At 48.3% G+C, this 18163-nt stretch overlaps 1 protein-coding gene across 6 annotated transcripts in view; it reads right to left on the minus strand.

The window, feature by feature from the left end:
* The window catches only part of NRF1 (nuclear respiratory factor 1), a 55350-nt gene that overhangs the window by 27155 nt on the left and 10032 nt on the right, over positions 1-18163 (minus strand). For 3 of the 6 annotated variants that reach the window (XM_061467908.1, XM_061467905.1, XM_061467906.1), the window contains exons 4-9: positions 17630-17770; positions 9648-9806; positions 8126-8323; positions 5618-5719; positions 3347-3496; positions 1979-2136 (exon numbers count right to left, since the gene is read on the minus strand). In XM_061467908.1, coding sequence (XP_061323892.1) covers positions 1979-2136; positions 3347-3496; positions 5618-5719; positions 8126-8323; positions 9648-9806; positions 17630-17770 — 908 coding nt within the window. The remainder of the gene's footprint in view (positions 1-1978; positions 2137-3346; positions 3497-5617; positions 5720-8125; positions 8324-9647; positions 9807-17629; positions 17771-18163) is intronic. The other 3 variants (XM_061467911.1, XM_061467909.1, XM_061467910.1) reach the window with 1 other exon arrangement.

Below are 18163 nucleotides of genomic sequence, written 5' to 3' on the forward strand. Positions count from 1 at the left end.
TTGCTGAGACCTTCCTATAGGCAGGGGAAAGACTCCAGTTCCACAGCTGGAAGCAACAAGGAGCATTTTGTGGCAAAGGTACATCTCATCCACATGGAAGGGTGTTGGAGGACAGTCACCTAGAAAGGTCTCCAGTACTTATGGTCAGTAGATAAAGAGGGTGACAACAAGCTAGCAAATTTAAACAGGACAAGCCAAGGGGAATGGCTTTAACCTGCCAGAGGGGAGACTGAGATGAGCTCTTAGGCAGAAGCTCTTCCCCGTGAGGGTGCTGAGGCGCTGGCACAGGGTGCCCAGAGAAGCTGTGGCTGCTCCATCCCTGGCAGTGTTCAAGGCCAGGTTGGACACAGGGGCTTGGAGCAAGCTGCTCTAGTGGAAGGTGTCCCTGCCCGTGGCAGGGGTTGGGACTGGATGAGCTTTAAGCTCCCTCCAACACAAACCAACCTGTGATTCTGTGATTCCCACTGCAGTGCTGCTACAACCTTTACATCACTCCTGAACTTCAGGCTGTTTGACCAGACTTGTCACAGAGCTTTTCTGGGTATAATGAAAGCTGATCCTGTCTTGAGGCACAGGAGAGATTAAATGAGTTGTTGAAGGCTTTTCCAGTCATATTTTCTAGGAGGCTCTTCTTAATTCTAACAACTTTTATTTTTCTTAATGATTCTGAATTTCTTCAGCTATTACTAGTGGAAGATCCTTGCCCATGGCAGGGTGCGGTGGACTAGGGCATCTTTAAGGTCCCTTCCAACCCAAACCATCCTCTGATTCTATAATGCAGGAAAAGGAAGAGCTCATTGAGACCTTAAGAGCTAAAACTATGAGCGATGGGATGAAATGAAAGTCACATTCCAGAAGACGTGGCTTTTCTTGCAACTCCATACCTAGTTACTTCAGCTGTTGTTCTTAGTGTCCTAAAAAGATCACTTGTTTTAAAAGGCAATTTTACAGTGAAGCTATTAGTAAAAAAGCCCATTTAACCAACCTTGCATTGTAGTGCAGAAAAAAACATATCTGATGGACCTGAATCTGGACCACAAACAGAAGGAACAGTTCTAGGTGTGTTTGTGATTCAGTGGCAACAGCAGTTTGGAAGCAAGCTGTTGAAAGTCCCAGAGTGGCTCCTTTAGCAATCTGTGTATCTCACAAGGTCCTGGAGCTTTACTCCAAGAATCAATGTGGACTTGGGCCTTCTCCTAACCCATGGCTGCTCAGTCAACAGTGCCTAGACAAGAATCTTGATTTGGATGAGGAAAATACTTTATCTACACTTCAATGTGAAACCTCCCACGCTGCTGGGGCTGATGCTGTGTTTCCTGCGGTCCTCCTGCTCTCTCAGGGTGATCTGTGGCATGCCACGCAGCAGGCAAAGCTTAAGCAACTCACCAGAGCTGAGCACAGACACTGCTTCCTGCTGCATGGACTGTCGAGAACTATGCTGCAGACCTTGTACAACCAAAACTCTAACAGAGCTTGTTCCAAGATGAAGCAGCAGCATTACTACTGCAGCTTGTTCACCTTCCACTTCAGAAACACACCTGGGAGAAACCCCCAAACCACTGTCCTCTGGAGGAGGTTCTGATTTCTGAAGAGAGTCCATAGTGTCACACAACAGAGCAATTCAGCCTTAGCCTTTAGTAGGAACCATTAATAATACTGAGGGAGACCCAGAAAAACATAGTTCAGGTGCTGTTAGCACTTCATGACTCTTGCTTGCTTAGCAAACTCAGTTCTGTAACTGGACTCTTGATGTATGACTAAGTTTAGAGGATAAAGTTACTAGCCATCTTTTCCTATGCCAGGAAATTTCCATGTTAGTAGTGTTCTGTGGTTACAACAGAAATCAGGAACTGTCTTGCAGACACCTGGACACTCACTGCCATAGGAATTTGCTAAGGAAAAGGGACACATTGGTCTTTGCACCATTAGAGTGAAAGCCTAGAAGGAAGTGTCATGCACGTGTGATTCTCAGCCATACCTGTTGAGTGCCATGGTAACAGTTGCTCCTTGTTGCATCTCCTGAGATGCTGCCACTGCTGCTTCCGCTAATGATGCCACCGCCTGCGTGGCCTCTGATGCCTGCGTCGTCTGGATCGTCATCTCACCCCCCTGTAGCGTGGCCCAGTTCTGCTCCACCTAAGGGGAAACCAAAAAGAGAGGCCCTAAGATTGGATTCACGCCATGAGCAAATGGCTGTGCCCTAAAGTGAAAGAGCCAGATAGTTTCAAGAGGTCTTTGCAGAATCCTGCACATGCTCTGACTTTGAGAGACAGGTAAAAGAAGGAGGAAGTTGGGATCCACCTGAGAACATCGCTGGGCACTACAGCCCTCAGCCCCCTCAGCCATGATAGCAAGTTTCTATAGATAGCCCATGATTTTAGTTTCTGCCCTCCATATGTCCAACAACAACTTTAAACATATGTTCAAACAAGAACTCTGCTTTTCTCGCACACATGGAAAGCACACCCCATAAACATCAGTGCAGCCCCTCACATCCCACAGACCCCTCTTATCCAGCCAAGTCCACAACAAAATGGGACAGCATTGACCACTGCTGTACTCCGATCACTGCCTGCCAGCCTGGGCACTTCAAGCAGTAACATGCCGTGCTGGAATTCCAGCATGGATCATGTCCCACAGGAATGCACTTGCCTCACTGCTCCCATCCACTGTCATTCTGGGGAACAGTTCCTGTTCCCATTCAGGGTTTATCTGTACAGCAGTTGTGAACTCAGATGAGTTTGAGCCATACAGAATTTCTTTGTGCTGCAGCAATATACTTAATGAAAGAAGATGGCAGATGGGAAGTGCTCTGTTCATATATCTCAGGTACTTTCAATTCCCCTATCTCAAACCTTGATGTAGACAGTTACACATTACTTAAAGGTTCACTCAGTCTCAGTTGCTCATTTGCCCACATTTCTCCATTTGGGACTTGACAGCTCATGAGATAATGAATGTATGGCCCCAAAATCCACCACAATGTGAACGAGAAATACACACTGGACCAAGACAATTAAAGAAGTGGAGGATGAAGGTCCATCAGCTGACAAATCATCCTGCCTGCTTTGTAAGATGATCTTCCCCCACCCTCCCATCACTGTTCTCAGCCCCATAAATGGCTCAGGCTACTCACCATCCTGCTGAGACACACAAATAAGAATGCCACAGAAGGTGATGAAAAAATAAACCCCAAACTCAACTTGTTCAGATGGAGAAAGCTAAAAAGTCCATAGAGGCAGAGCTGGCTTAAGGCTCGAGTAAATCTTGCTGCCTTTGGGCAAGAGAAGGGTTAGTCCCATCAGAAGATGGAGAGGGAGAGAGAACCTGTCGTGCTCTCACTCACATCTGCTATCACACACTCCTCAGCAGCTGCCAGTCTGGTTTTCCAGCACTTGGGCAGAAGCAAAGCTGGCGCTCGTCGAAGCTCTTTGGCCATCCCCAGCCGTCTGACGTTCAAGGCAACTGCTTCATTCTCCTGTGCCCAGAGCTGGCCCTGGGCGGAAGGATCCAAAGCAGGGAGGAAGCAGTGAGATAGTGCATTGCAAAAAAGGAGAAAGGCAGCTGATTTTAGAGAGGGCAACGTCTTTTAGGAGAGATGCAACCTAGCTGGAGTGCCCAGAGAGGAAGAACTGCAGGTGGTGAAGAACTCAAGACTTGAGTCAGATTGAGTTTGTGGTACTCATTAGCCATGCCAAAACCAAAGGGAAGTGAGCCCAAGATGGAAAAAGATACCCTTCCCACCGCCATGCACAAGAGGAACAGACATACATATTCTCAATACATGGCAACACAAATTTGTATAATAAAGCAGATCTCCACTGTGACAAACCGTCCCCTGCAAAGATGCCTAAGCTGCTTTGGGAGGGAGTAAGGCCTGGAAAAGAAGCGGGGACTGTCCAGGCCCTTCTCCATACTAACACAAAGGTTGTGCTGCTGAGATATCAGTCAGCACCCCTGCTCCATGCTGCTTAGTGTCCTATAAACTCAGGGATTTACGCTGAGTTTCTTCATATGGCAAGAGACAGCAGGACAAAAACGCCTCTGGAGAGGCTGCCAGCAGGCTGTGGGTCTATCTCTGCAGAGAAATAGCACCCATCCCCAGAGCAAACTTACTGTTGCATCTTTATTTTGGCCAAGATATCCCTTAGATGTCCTGTTCACGTTAGGAATTGGATGCCTGGGTTGCTCTGATTCTTATTTGTGCCTTTTAAAACTTTCTTTCAGATCTGAAGAGAAAAAACTGGTCCTTGAAAACCACCAAAGCAGCTGCAAAATGCTGCAAAATCACAGCCCCAGAACCAAGCTTTCACTGGGGGGCTGAGGTGGAAGCAGACGCTGGAGCAGAGCAAAGCTGTTCTGTGCTGCCACCTGTCGCCATGAAAACCCATCCATGAGAGAGGACCAGACCTCACCGTCCAGCCAGGAATTCTGCTGTGCAGCCAAGGGACAGAAAGTGACCTGATGTAAAGAGGGGTTTGCAGGTAAAGAGGGTAAAATATAATAATAATCATCATCATCATAATCACAGAATCCCAGACTGGTTTGGGTTGGAAGGGACCTTAAAGCTCATCCAGCTCCAACCCCTGCCACGGGCAGGGACACCTTCCACTAGAGCAGCTTGCTCCAAGCCCCTGTGTCCAACCTGGCCTTGAACACTGCCAGGGATGGGGCAGCCACAGCTTCTCTGGGCACCCTGTGCCAGCGCCTCAGCACCCTCACAGGGAAGAGCTTTTGCCTAAGAGCTCATCTCAGTCTCCCCTCTGGCAGGTTAAAGCCATTCCCCTTGGCCTGTCCCTACAGGCCCTTGTCCAAAGCCCCTCTCCAGCTTTCCTGGAGCCCCTGTAGGCACTGGGAGCTGCCTCTTAAAGAAATGTTTCTTAAACACAGAAAAATACTTTATTAAAAAAAAAAGTGAAAACATAAATGCATGCAAATTTAGGAATCACAATGAGGATCAAGTCCTTGACAGAAACAAGTCTGCCAAGTTGTAAAGCAGTGGAAGAAACTCTCCCAGTACACAGAACAGTAACTGAACCGTATCTCCTGTTGTCTCTGCACTACTCACATTTACACAGCCCTCTCCAGGATTTCCCTGCAAACCTCCCTAAAGCTGCAGCAAGGGAAGAGTCCCATTTTATCCAGAGATCAGTGGCCAAAGATGCATAGGGACTGCCCACAACCAGGCCATATCCTTTGTTAACCACAGCCTCAGAATATCCCAGGCATCACTCCCAACCCTGATCTGACAAACAAGGATGTACAGCACACATGGAAGAAGAGCTATTCAAGATGAATACATGGATGTGTGTTTGTGCATGTCATTAAGCCTATCTGCTACAGCAGAGCTCACAAATTGTATCATCTATAGAAGATATATATAAAAATGTATAAAATTCAGAACTGAGGCTTGCACCATAGCTGCATTTGTACAGTCCTGACTCCAAGGGACCACAGTCCAGCTCTTTAACAGTCCCGTGTTTGTTAACACTGCAGGATGGGGAAGCAAGGTTTGGTGCTTTCTGCGACCCCTGAATTCCAGGAAATACTTCACTTCCCTGAAGTTCAAAGAGGGTAATTCTGTTTTGTGCCCCACAGACACAAGCCAGGTCCTTACCTCTCCATCAGCCACTGCAGAGTAATTCACTTGTGCGACGGTGACTGTGGTGGGCAGCTCTGAGGCATCAGCCAGCGTGGCAACTGTGGCACCGGTGCCAACCTATGGGAGTCAACAAAAGGCAGCGAATACATTTGTTATTGAAGGAAAATGTCCACATGATTCAGGCAAAGGGACACTCAAATGTTCTCAGATTCAAAAGCATCACATCTACAGGGAGTATGATCTGAGTAATAATTGCAGAGCTCATGGAAAATATGGGGTTGTCTCAAAGGGCTGGGGGAGGAAATCATGGAATGGTTTGGGTTGGAAAGGACCTCAAGATCATCCAGTTCCAACCCCCTGCCACGGGCAGGGACACCTTCCACTAGAGCAGCTTGCTCCAAGCCCCTGTGTCCAACCTGGCCTTGAACACTGCCAGGGATGGAGCAGCCACAGCTTCTCTGGGCACCCTGTGCCAGCGCCTCAGCACCCTCACAGGGAAGAACTTTCCCTTATCTCCAACCCAAACTTCCCCTGTTTCAGTTTGAACCCATCACCCCTTGTCCTATCACTACAGTCCCTGATGAAGAGTCCCTCTCCAGCATCCTTGTAGATACGGGAAGCTGCTCTGAGGTCTCCACGCAGCTTCTCTTCTCCAGGCTCAACAGCCCCAACTTTCTCAGCCTGTCTCCATACAGGAGGTGCTCCAGCCCCTGATCATCCTCGTGGCCTCCTCTGGACTTGCTCCAACAGTTCCATGTCCTTCTTATGCTGAGGACACCAGCACAGCACACAGTGCTGCAAGTGGGGTCTCCCTGGATTGCATCAGAGGGGCAGGCTGCTGCTCATGCTCTGGTGGTGCAGCTCAGCATACAGGGGGGTCTGGGTTTAAGTGCACACTGAAGCCAGGTCATGGGGAGCTTCTCACCCAACACCACAAGTGCTTCTCTGTCCAACCTGTAGCTGTGCTTGGAATTGCCCCCACCCAGGTGGAGGAATCACTGGAGCCATGCTAATCTATAGCAGTTGCACAGTGGATATGGCCCACAAGCAAGTTTCGCACAGCCCTTGTGCTGTCCCCTATGCTTATGTAGGAGACAAATCCTCACTATTCTCCCATTCTCCTTCTTACAGGGACCAGCAATAGGACACTGCTGTCATTCCCAGGTGTGAACATGCTGCGGTGGTGGAGACAGGATGCTTCTCCTATGGAGTGGGAGTTACTTAAACCACTGAGTAGTCCTGGCTCAGAACACCCTGCACATCAGCCCTCATTTATAACTCTCCTTGCTTACCATACACTGGGTCTCTCATCTCCAGGCACTTGTCAAACATTAGTACACGCTCAATACCCCACTGCCTTTGGAAATTACCTTTTTCCCCATTTAACAGCTGGGAAAGGACAAAGGCAGGGAGGTGTAGCTTTGTTTCTAAGGAGAACTAAACCTATAAATGCCAGAAATTCAATGGTTTCAGGTGCCCAGCATCTAAAAGAACACCAGTCAAAGGGAAAACATGTGTTAGCAGGTGAGCAAACAGAACCAGCTTGGCAAGTCTGCCTGGCCTTGGTGGGAGAACAGAAAGCTTAAGAACTGCTGACAAGCTTTCATTTGAGAAAACAAACAAGACCAAAACAAAGCCCCACACCATGGGTTTTATCTTCAGGGTTGTGAGAAGAGACCTTTAGACATCACTAAAACCATGATGCTCAAGAGGGACAGAGTGCTGGGACAGCTGGGTACCAGAGGGTAGTGGTGGTTTGTAGGCAGGGGCACAGGGGGAGCTGAGGTTCAAATCTGACATCCACAAGGGGCTCTTGGGAGGTTTCAAGGGAGTACTTCAGTTTTTAACACCCTAAGCAGCCAGAACCTGCCTCCCCACACTGGGGACACTGGGAAAACAGTAGCACCACTGAGCCCCTGCCTGAACGCAGTCTCTTCAGCCCTGAATCCCCTTCTCTAAAATGGTTTAAGAGGCATCTTTACCACAGAGGATCATAGAATCATAGAAATAAGAATCCTAAGACAAATATATATTCAGTGTGTGTAATATATATATTATTATACTTTAGGTGTAAGATGAGGATCAGAGGGTACAGAAATACTTAATAACAGATTAAGCTGTTTCATGCCATTAAAGAAAGGCAGTCCCACCACCTCTCCTCCCATCACCCCCTCCCACTGCCAGCACAGGCCTTGTGTGGCCACATCATGAATTGTGTTTGTTCATAAATGAGTTAATTAAACTCAGGTCAACTCCCTGAATCACTTGCCCAAATAGCTGCAGGAATCCTTGTGCTGCTGTAAGAGAAGACCAAGAGATGGGAATGGGGAAGAGAGGATGAGGCTGCTGCTTTGGGTGGGAGTACTGGTTTAACAAGCCTGAGGGCTGAGACATACAGATAAAGACAACAATCTTGAAGGACAAATTAAGCTACCAAAAAGAGTTTGCTCCAAACCACCTACCTGATGCAGACAACTCAATTCAGTTGTGTTGGAAATGGCAAAACCAGAGGGTTTCACTCACCTGGATGAGGGACACGGTGCCATCAGGGTTACTGAAGGTTTGTACCACTGTCTGTGATGGCACAAGGTGTGCTATACTATGTGTGGTCGTCGTCTGCTGCTGTGTCTGCTGATCCTCAAAGGCATAGAGCAGGTCCTCGCGCCCGTGCTGCTTGTAGCAGTTCTTCACGATCGTCCGTAGTGCCTGGGTCCATGATACCTGCCAGGAGAGTGAGAGAGTGAAGAGACCGTGTAAGAAAGCTTTCTGAGGCACTGCAGGGCTGTTACGGCCATGACCTGTGTGCTTATCATAGAATCAACCAGGGTGAAAAAGACTTAAGATCAAGTCCAACCACTCCCCAGCACTGTCAAGGCCACCACTAACCCATGGCACTGAGGCCTCGTCTCCACAGTGTGTGAACACTTGCAGGGACGGTGACTGCAGCCCTGCCCTGGGCAGCCTGTTCCAATGCCTGAGCACCCTCTGGGGAAGGAATTGTTCCTCAGCTCCATCTAAACCTGCCCTGGTGCAGCTTGAGGCTATTTCCTCTTGTCCCATCCCTTGTTCCTTGGGAGCAGAGCCCAGCCCCTCCTGGCTCCATCCTCCTCTCAGGCAGTTGTAGGGAGCGATCAGGTCCCCCCTGAGCCTTCTCTTCTCCAGACTGAACCCCCCAGGTCCCTCAGCCCCTCCCCATCACACTTGTGCTCCAGGCCCTGCACCAGCTCCGTTGCCCTTCTCTGGCCCCACTCCAGCACCTCAATGTCTCTCTTGCAGTGAGGGGCCCAGAGCTGAACACAGGATTCAAGGTGCAGCCTCACCAGTGCCCAGTGCAGGGGCACAGTCACTGCCCTGGCCCTGCTGCCGCACTGGTGCTGGTACAGGCCAGGATACTGGTGGCTTCCTGGCTGCCAGGGCACAAGCTGCTCACGTTCAGCTCCATCATTCAGCACCCCTAGGTCCTTTTCCACCAAGCAGTTTTCCAGCCACTCTTCTCCAAGCCTGGAGCAACAGGCTGCAGATGAACACCTACTGGGTTTTCTCGGGCCATTTTCAACAAATTCTCTAACAAAACGCCCCAATACCTAATCCCTCTCATCCCCTCCTTTCCCCAGGGTTCGGAAATCACCCTGGAGAGCTCTTGTGTTGCTGTGTAATGATACAGAACAAGCACATCTGGCTAAGGGAAAGGGAAGCTTTGCAAAGAAATGTCTCACCAGCTTTCAAGGAATTCTAACCAAGGTACTGGGACTGAGAAGTAGAAAATCATCTCTACTTAGAAAAGCACTGACTGCCACAGCACCATTTCCAGCCTCACCAGGCATCCCTCCCCATCCAAGCAGACCTATATTAACAAATCATTGAATCACAAGTTGGTTTGGCTTAGATGAGCTTCAACGTCCCTTCCAACCCAGACCATTCTGTGATCCTATGAAAGGCCAATGTCGTAGCTTCTTCTGTCACTCGAGGGGAGAAGTATTCCCACACAACCTGGTTCCAAGCCTCTGTGCTCCATTTGAAGGCAGCAGATGTGGCAGATACACACCCGCTGCTTCTGTTCCTCTGTGCGGACATCGCTGCGGACGTTGGCCCATGGGATGTCCTCAGGCCACCAGATGGGTTTGCAGCTTTCCTTGCCCCAGCCTGGTTTCCCACGACCTGTGGAATACTTCAGCATCTCAGGGATGAAAGCTCGTAGCTGTGCCTGGAACAAAGTGTAAAAGAGTGTTGAGAGGGTGTTTTTAGGAACTCGTATCTCTGGTAGGCTTAAGGTGCATAGAGAAAGTTATTACATTTAACTTCCAGCCTGTTGGAACCATCAACTGGAAAGAGGCCTGAATGCCTAAAGAACATGGACAAATACTTTACCATCTTCTCCCAAGACTCAGCTGAGAACAGCTTAGAGCAGAAACACAATTAAATCAGCCAAATACGATACGGCACAAACACAAACTGCATGAGCACAGTTCATGGGGCAAACACTACCATGAAGAGACCTTGCCAACCTGAAAGGGAGGGGAAAAATGTAAATCCAAATAACACAGAGAAAAACCCACACTTGATATCCCCACAGTAACAGGAACTCAGAGTTGAGCTGATGGGCGTCTTACAGAGATGCTGCAATGGTGGTGGAGCTTTGGGGAGCCACTAAAAACCAGCCTCACACATAACTTCTCCACCCCTGCAGAACATAATGCACACTGGATTGACTTTCTGCATCTATTTGTAACCATTCCGGAGTGGGGACACTTTTCAACCTGATTTTGCTTCTCTTTAGCACCCACAAAAACTGCTCAACTAGTGACCACCTGCACCAGCAGGAGACAATACCTTAAAATAGATGCGCAAAGCAAATCGTGAAGAGCAAGTAATATCCTCAGTGTTATCAAAGAGAACATGAAGCTCACACAGGGGTTTATGAGACAGGGGGGTTTGTACCAGGGAATGCCAGGACAAGGCTGGTTCAGCTGCAGAACAGAGCAGGAAGACAAGGAGCACTCAAGACCAAATCATAGCATCAGCTATGTTGGGAAAACCTTTAAGATCATCAAATCCAAATACAGAGAAAACTATGTTGACTTAAAGCTGAATAGCTGCATTTAAGAACATCCCCCTGCATCTCTTCATGGCTTTAATAGCAAATTACTTGAACTGGTGATGGTGGCACTGGGAGTTCTCAGGCCACCTTACAACCTGGAGCTGCCTGCATGTTCATGGCTCTGGAGCACAGCCATGCATGAGCACACCAGGGCCAGCATCAGTTGCTGCCACAGCCATGACATGGTCCCAGCCAGCAGAGACATGGGACAGCTCATGGAGGACTTCTCACCCATCCCTGATCTTCTGCCATAAGAGTGTCCCTTCCTCCCAGCCACAATCATGCTTGAATGACATCCTGGTTCCAGTCTGGATATTGCAACCACTGGCTTCAAGCTGAAAATCAACTCATGTACAAACTGCCTTTTCATGTTAGTACAGGAGGCATGTACAAAGTCCCCTGTAACATCAGTCTGACAGAGGAATGCTCCAGAGGAACAGGAAACTGCAGATTGTCCCTGGGGTCTCTGCAAAGAAGGACAATAGGGCAATAAAAGGACATTAAAGGCAATAAAAATCCAGTGTGCTTCTGGATCCATATGTAGCATATGTGCTGCTCACCATAGAAGAATCACCCCTGCTCAGCAGCTATATTTTATTCCTACTTAATGGACATGATGAACCATCTCACAGAAGCCATACCAAAACCCTGAATTATAAATGGAAGCACAAAAAAGCCCATTTTGGTGCCCATTTGCCCAGTCCAGTCCAAACCTACCCATGGTGCACTTTCCACTGCAGGGCCAACAGTCATAGAATCCCAGAATCCCAGACTGGTTTGTGTTGGAAGGGACCTTAAAGCTCCTCCAGCTCCAACCCCTGCCACAGGCAGGGACACCTTCCACTAGAGCAGCTTGCTCCAAGCCCCTGTGTCCAACCTGGCCTTGAACACTGCCAGGGATGGGGCAGCCACAGCTTCTCTGGGCACCCTGTGCCAGCGCCTCAGCACCCTCACAGGGAAGAGCTTCTGCCTAAGAGCTCATCTCAGTCTCCCCTCTGGCAGGTTAAAGCCATTCCCCTTGGCCTGGCCCTACAGGCCCTTGTCCAAAGCCCCTCTCCAGCTTTCCTGCAGCCCCTTTAGGCACTGGAGCTGCTCTAAGGTCTCCCCTTCAGGAGCCTTCTCTTCTCCAGGCTGACCCAGCCCAGCTCTCTCAGCCTGGCTCCAGAGCAGAGCTGCTCCAGCCCTCGCAGCATCTCCGTGGCCTCCTCTGCACTCACTCCAACAGCTCCACGTCCCTCTTGTGCTGCTGCCCCAGAGCTGGATCAGGACTGCAGGGGGGGGTCACCTGAGGTTCCCTGGTTGAGGCCCCATTATCCATACGACCCTGCTCCTGGCACTGAGTTTTCTGGTGCAAAAATAGTTAAAACCTCCTTCCCTGGATCACTGTGTGCAAGCCACGCTCCTTGTTACCAGCTGGATTAATCACTGGTCCCAGGGAGTTGAGCAGCTCAAGCTACTCAAGGCACTTGTTAAGGAGGACTTGCCACTAATCCACCAGGGAGACAATCAGCAGCAGCATCACAGCCTGCTCCAGCACCAGCATTTCTCTAATTAGGGCTCTAACAAAATCTCACCCTCACAGGGCTCTGACACAGGGAATGGCACAAGGACAAAGACCACACATCCCTCAGGACACAGCGGGAGGAACTGCTGTGACCAGGAACCACGGTTCTGCTGACTCCATCTATGAACCACCCCAAAATCAAATCTCTGCTAAGAAAAGACAGCAGCACATTCCACTTCCCACAGCTGGCAGCTCTGGAAAGGGCCCGTATAATCGCCAGTATGGATGGTTTGAGAGAAGCTATAAGCACTGATTCTTTCTCACCCTTTGGTACACAGACTGAATATCTCCTAAATTCTAACATCAAGCTCAAGTGTTACTGGTAATGAGCTAATCCTGATTCTACCATTTGCACTAGCCCAAACTGCACTCCAGTGCTGGAAACAAGTTGTCCTGCACTCAGAGCGTCAAGCAATCCTCTGGTCTCAAGGTTTATGCCCTGCTACGGGAAGTGGTTTCTAGAAGGGAGCAAAACCTGTGGCTGTAGATTTGTTACCTTTGCCCATAGCTCAGCCTCAGGATCTCCAAAAAGCAGCACATGGGAAAAGCAAAGTCCAGTCCACGTGGGAAGAGGAAAGTGGAAGAGGTCAAAGCAGCAGTTACAGCAAAGCACCAAGGTATTTCCTTCATGGTCCCCTTTTTTTGCAACAGCCAATTTGAGACTAAATGTTAAGCTGAAAAATTCCAATTAATGTTTAAACACTCAGATTAAAAATCCAGGCTTCTGTTAAGGTGGCTGTCACCAGGAATTTCCTGCTATGAGAACCCACATGGCCCTGATGGAACTCAGAGGTCTCACTGGTGGGATGAGGATGATCTCCCCATCATAAATTCATTCCAGCAAAGATAAGGTGCAGGATCAGCCTGCGTGACTTTAATCAGAAGCAATGGCACTCAGCAGAACAGTTTATGCCTGGCCATAGGAATCAAACCCAATATTAATACCCTGGTCACCAGTACAAAAGCAGGAGGTGCTGTGGGGCTCCCCATAGACATGTCTGCTCACAGCTTCACTCTCTATGCAAATCTTTCTTCTCTTCCACTCCAAAACCATGATCAGGCTGTTAGAATGAGACCACCTGAAATGTTTCAGAGGGGCATGCTTGGGGACCAGGCTGTGGGATCACCACCTCCTAGTAGAGTTTGGAGGTATGAACCTGGACATGACTGGTCTTGCTGGAAACAAGGCATGATGCAGACTGAGCTTAAATGCTGTAAGAGCAGGCAGCTGCCTGCATGAGAGTCCAAAGTACACACTCATCCCTGCTTCCAGGACCTTGCAGGACTCACTGCTCTTTCCACTGCTGGAACAACCATCCAGTGCTGGAGCTCAGCTGTGCGGCAAACCTGATTCCTAACTCTGGGTGCCTCCACTGCAAAACAAGGATGCTCCTTCTGCCACATGCCAATGCCCTGCCGGGAGAGTGGAAACAGAGGCTGTTCTCACACCACACCTCTGATGTGGAGCAGAAGGGAGCACCAGTAAGCCTCATGCCTGGGCAATGGGTCCAGCACTGCAGGATCATCCCTGCCCCACCATAGAGAGAATCTGATAGCCACAGACCAAGTTGCCACCTTTCAATGCTTGGCTTCTCCTAAATACAAACTGCCACGTACATAAAGACATATGCTGGGTTTTGCAGGTTTTTGCAGTCCATATGCAAACAGACATCAAGATGATTTCTGAGAGGCCTGGATAAACTTTGTTGGCCTATATAAGCAGACTGCAAGTAATAGGGGCATATTAAGTCTATAAAACATCAGATTAAAGCAACAATCACCTGTTCAGAATACAAATCCTAGTGAATTTCAATCCAGATAGTGACCTCAGGGAAGCATTAATCTCAGCATTACCCAGACTTTCTCCTTAGTTATATTAGTGAGCAACTCAGAACAAGTTTAGGGGCAAACTCAGCTCTGACATAGAATGTCAATGTGGCCAAAGCCCATAAAGCAACAAGATTTCTCTGCAGTGTAAAACCCCATTGCAATACATTGGTTTTGATGCACAACCAAGGTGGGTGATTCTCTCCACTCACAATATAGAAGCATCTTTGCTCCGGCTACCAAAGGCTTTATTTTCCTCAAGACCTCCAGGGAAGCAGAGCAATTAGAAGAGTTATTTTCCTCTCCTCACTGAGGAGGTAACACCTCTACCACCTGCAGCTCCTGTAAGCAGAGGCCTCATGTTTCCACTCCCTGTGACACAGCTCCTAATTGTGCTGCCCAATTTATATCTATACACATTTCAGTTTTCCATTGGGTTTGTGGGTTGAAAAAGCTCCTTCCTTGTTACAAAAGACAAAGAAACTATAGTGGCAGCTCTGGGAATCAAGGTGCCTCCAAAAACCTAATGGCACCTCTAGCAGTGCAACAGGTTGCAGTGATGTAGGAGTCAGAGTTCTTCTCTTACACTTGTTCAAATGAACGTATCTCAAATTGCAGTTGTGGCAAAAAAAGCAGACAGCATCATGTCCTCATTGTATTCAGCACATCTGTGCTTTGCTCTATTCAAAGATTCTCCCCAAGTCTGTCAAAACTAAGCAGCTGGATGCTTTCAGCAGCAAAATCATCTCCAAGCACCACATGCAGCATCTTACTCCTTGATGTAATCCACGCAGGAGTCTGCAGTCCTGAGCGTTAATTCTAATGCTGTGTCCTCAAGTGGCCTGCAGCCATTTAAGGACCTCAAAAAACATTAAAGACATTTACAAAGCAGCATCTCTCTATGATAAGTGGGGAAACTGAGGCACTGGGTGCCCACAACACGTGCACATCACAGTGGCTGGGCTGAGGCAGTGACAGCTACCCAAATGGGACACAAAGAGCATGGACCCTGTCCACAGCTCAGGAGAAACCTTAACAAAGCTGCTTGGAGTTACCACGTTGTAACAAAAAGGTGAGGACTACTCCTGAAAAGATAACTTGGGTTGCCATAATGCAGCATGGGATGGCTTGAAATAAGAGGCTCTACATTGCTGTTGCTTCAGCAGTTTGCATGCTTGCTGACCAAAGGGCATGCAGAGCACGGAGAAGAAAAGACATTCCTTGTTTAACAGAGGCACAAGAAGGCTGACAACACAGGAGTGTTGTGTGTAAGGGTGGGGGGGGAAAGCCCTGCCAGCAGCTTGTGCCTTGGACTGGAGAGCTGCTTCACATGTGGAAAGGCAGAGCAGTCAAAACCCAAGGGCAGCTTGGCTTGGCCAGATCTCTGTGTAAGGCTTCCTGAAGACCAAGGCCATGTTATGCTTGCAGGAAAATATCCCAGGGACTCTTCATCAGGGCCTGTAGCAATAGGACAAGGGGTGATGGGTTCAAACTGAAACAGGGGAAGTTCAGGTTGGAGATAAGGAAGAAGCTCTTCCCTGTGAGGGAGCTGAGGTGCTGGCACAGGGTGCCCAGAGAAGTGGTAAATGCTCCATCCCTGGCAGTGTTCAAGGCCAGGCTGGACAAAGCCTTGGGTGACATGGTTCAGTGTGAGGCATCCCTGCCCGTGGCAGGGGGTTGGAACTGGATGATCTTAAGGTCCTTTCCAACCCAAACCATTCTGTGCTTCTATCTCCAGCCTTATTTTTAGCTTAACATGAAAAGTATTAGTATTTTACCCATGGAATTCTATGGATACTAGTATTTTATCCATAAAATGGAAGCAGAAAACACTTCAGCAACCTTTGATGTTAAAATAGTTAATATCCAAGTCTATCACAAAAACCAAACACCATGCACTATAAATCCAGCTGAAGGCTCCTGTGAAGTGAGAGTTTGTCACTTTTATTGCTGCTTTCATGGCACGTGCAACACGAGCAGCCAAACATTTGATAGATCTTTTTATTGGCCCTTTTATACGCACACACATTCTGCACAGGGCAAACCAGAGAAGTTTCTCAGATGTGTTCCTGGATTGCAACCACCCCACGTCCTGCTCTCATTCCTCCACACTCCTCTCTCATTTCCAGCACTCCACCAGCATCAGCTCATTGTCTTTGTGCCTTCCTCTGAGCCCATAAGCTGTGGGTATGGGTACCTCCAGCTTCACTACTCACATCACCCTAGGATAGCCTTCAGCAAATCTCCACATAGATGTCTCCTTCTCCTTGCTTTAAGCCATAAGCACTTCTGCTGTTACTGAGCTTAATTACTACAATGATAAGGCCATAAAGAAGTTAGATAAACACAAGCATGCTGTTTGCCAATACAAATGAACTCAGATACATTCCTGTGATCTTTTGAGGCTCTGATTTTACTTTCAAAGTACAATGTTTCTAGTTTTTACTTTCCCATTTCCATAGGAAACTGTTAATGACACAAACCAAAAGCTGCCTGTGAACAGCTCTTGCAGACACCACCTTTAGCAATGGCTTAAAAATACAGCAATTATGTTTTGCCTCATGCTGCCATGGATTAGGAACATGTTCTGTTACCAGTCAAGGCACAGTAGATTTCTTTGTGAAGTTTTATTAGAAGTGTGAGCTCGTCTGATTCCAACTCAATGGAAAAGATGTTGTGACCAGAACATGATCTTCTGCAGAGCACAGAGGAAATCCGCACATCTTTGCTCTACTACAACACCTCTTTGTACATTGTCCAAAGCCTCTGACCTTTCCATCTCGCTACTCCCTCCGAAGGAACTAGCTTTCAATGTTTAAAATGAGTTGTGGTGTATCAGACTGAATGTACCCAGAGTCTCCTGCAAAGCACATCTGCCTCCATTCAGCTCCTGCACCCCAGGGGAAGGAGAATTCCCTACAGACAATCCCTCCCACACCAAGAAGGCTTCCCTAGGGGGTCCCCCTCCACTTTCTCCTAGCAATAAGGAGGTCAGCAAAGAGCTGAACGTGAAGAGAAAAGAGAATCCCCCACATGCTTAGAGCAAATAATTCCTTGTCTTCATCAGAAGACTCTCACACAAGGTCTGATTTGGAGTTAAACCATTGGCAAGCTCCCCTCTGCCCCAGTCCACAGTAGAAAACAAAGCAGGGAATGAACTCGAGCGCACAAAAAAAGGTCCAAGGAGCATAAACCAAAACAGTTCTCCACCAGCAACCTTCCTGACCTCAGAGCCTAAAAATCACTGTGAAGTGCCAAATATCTTCCCTGTTCATAGCTTATGGGAGATGACAAAGAGGGAATCTCCCAGTAGCCTGATCTGCTTACCAGTATTTCTACTGTTTCATGTAGAAAATGAGTACCAGTAACAAAGCTTCCCATCTAACTACTATCTGAGCTGTTACATTCCCATGGGGAAGAGGAGATCAAATGCATCCCCTGGAGATGCAGACATAAGCTCCACTGCAAAATAACAGGATGTGGCTGCAAGATGCCAAATCTCAATCTCTCTCTGGCTCTGCCATGCCTGGCTGCTTACCTGGGTCATCTTGTCCACCGAGACAGGAATGCCATCGATGGTGAGGGGTGGCAGCTCGGAGTTAACCTCCTGAGGCGCAGGAGCGTGTTCCGCTAGCGCAGACTCCAGGTCTTCCAGGATCATGCTCTTGTACTTGCGTACCTGTAGGGAATCATTAAGCTCAGGTAAACAAGGTAGGGAGCACCAGGAGAGGTGAGGGCGAGGATGCAGGGCCAGCCACCTTCCCCAAGGTGTTGTGGAACAGAAGGAGCAAACAAGAAGCTGGCAAGAAAAACATACCCACTGGCCCTGAGGACTCAGCTGTATTAAAGAGCTGCTGACGAAACATCGAGTAACACTGGCAAGTGAAAGTATTTAAGGGATTAGAAGTTCTGAAGCAAGAGTTATCATGGTTAGGATCCATTTACTTTCTGGTCTGCAACAAGGTGCAAGCACTGACAGCTGAGCTGAGCTCAAACACATCATCATTATGGGCTCCTTCTGACTTTTAATCCAGGATATTCAGCCCTGGTGAGCTGAGCTGAGCAACCACTG

The sequence above is a fragment of the Pezoporus flaviventris genome, unplaced genomic scaffold (genome assembly GCF_033815535.1).
Source record: "Pezoporus flaviventris isolate CSIRO_AGI_PZ_B2104156 unplaced genomic scaffold, CSIRO_AGI_Pfla_v1 ptg000046l, whole genome shotgun sequence".
Lineage (NCBI taxonomy): Eukaryota > Metazoa > Chordata > Aves > Psittaciformes > Psittacidae > Pezoporus > Pezoporus flaviventris.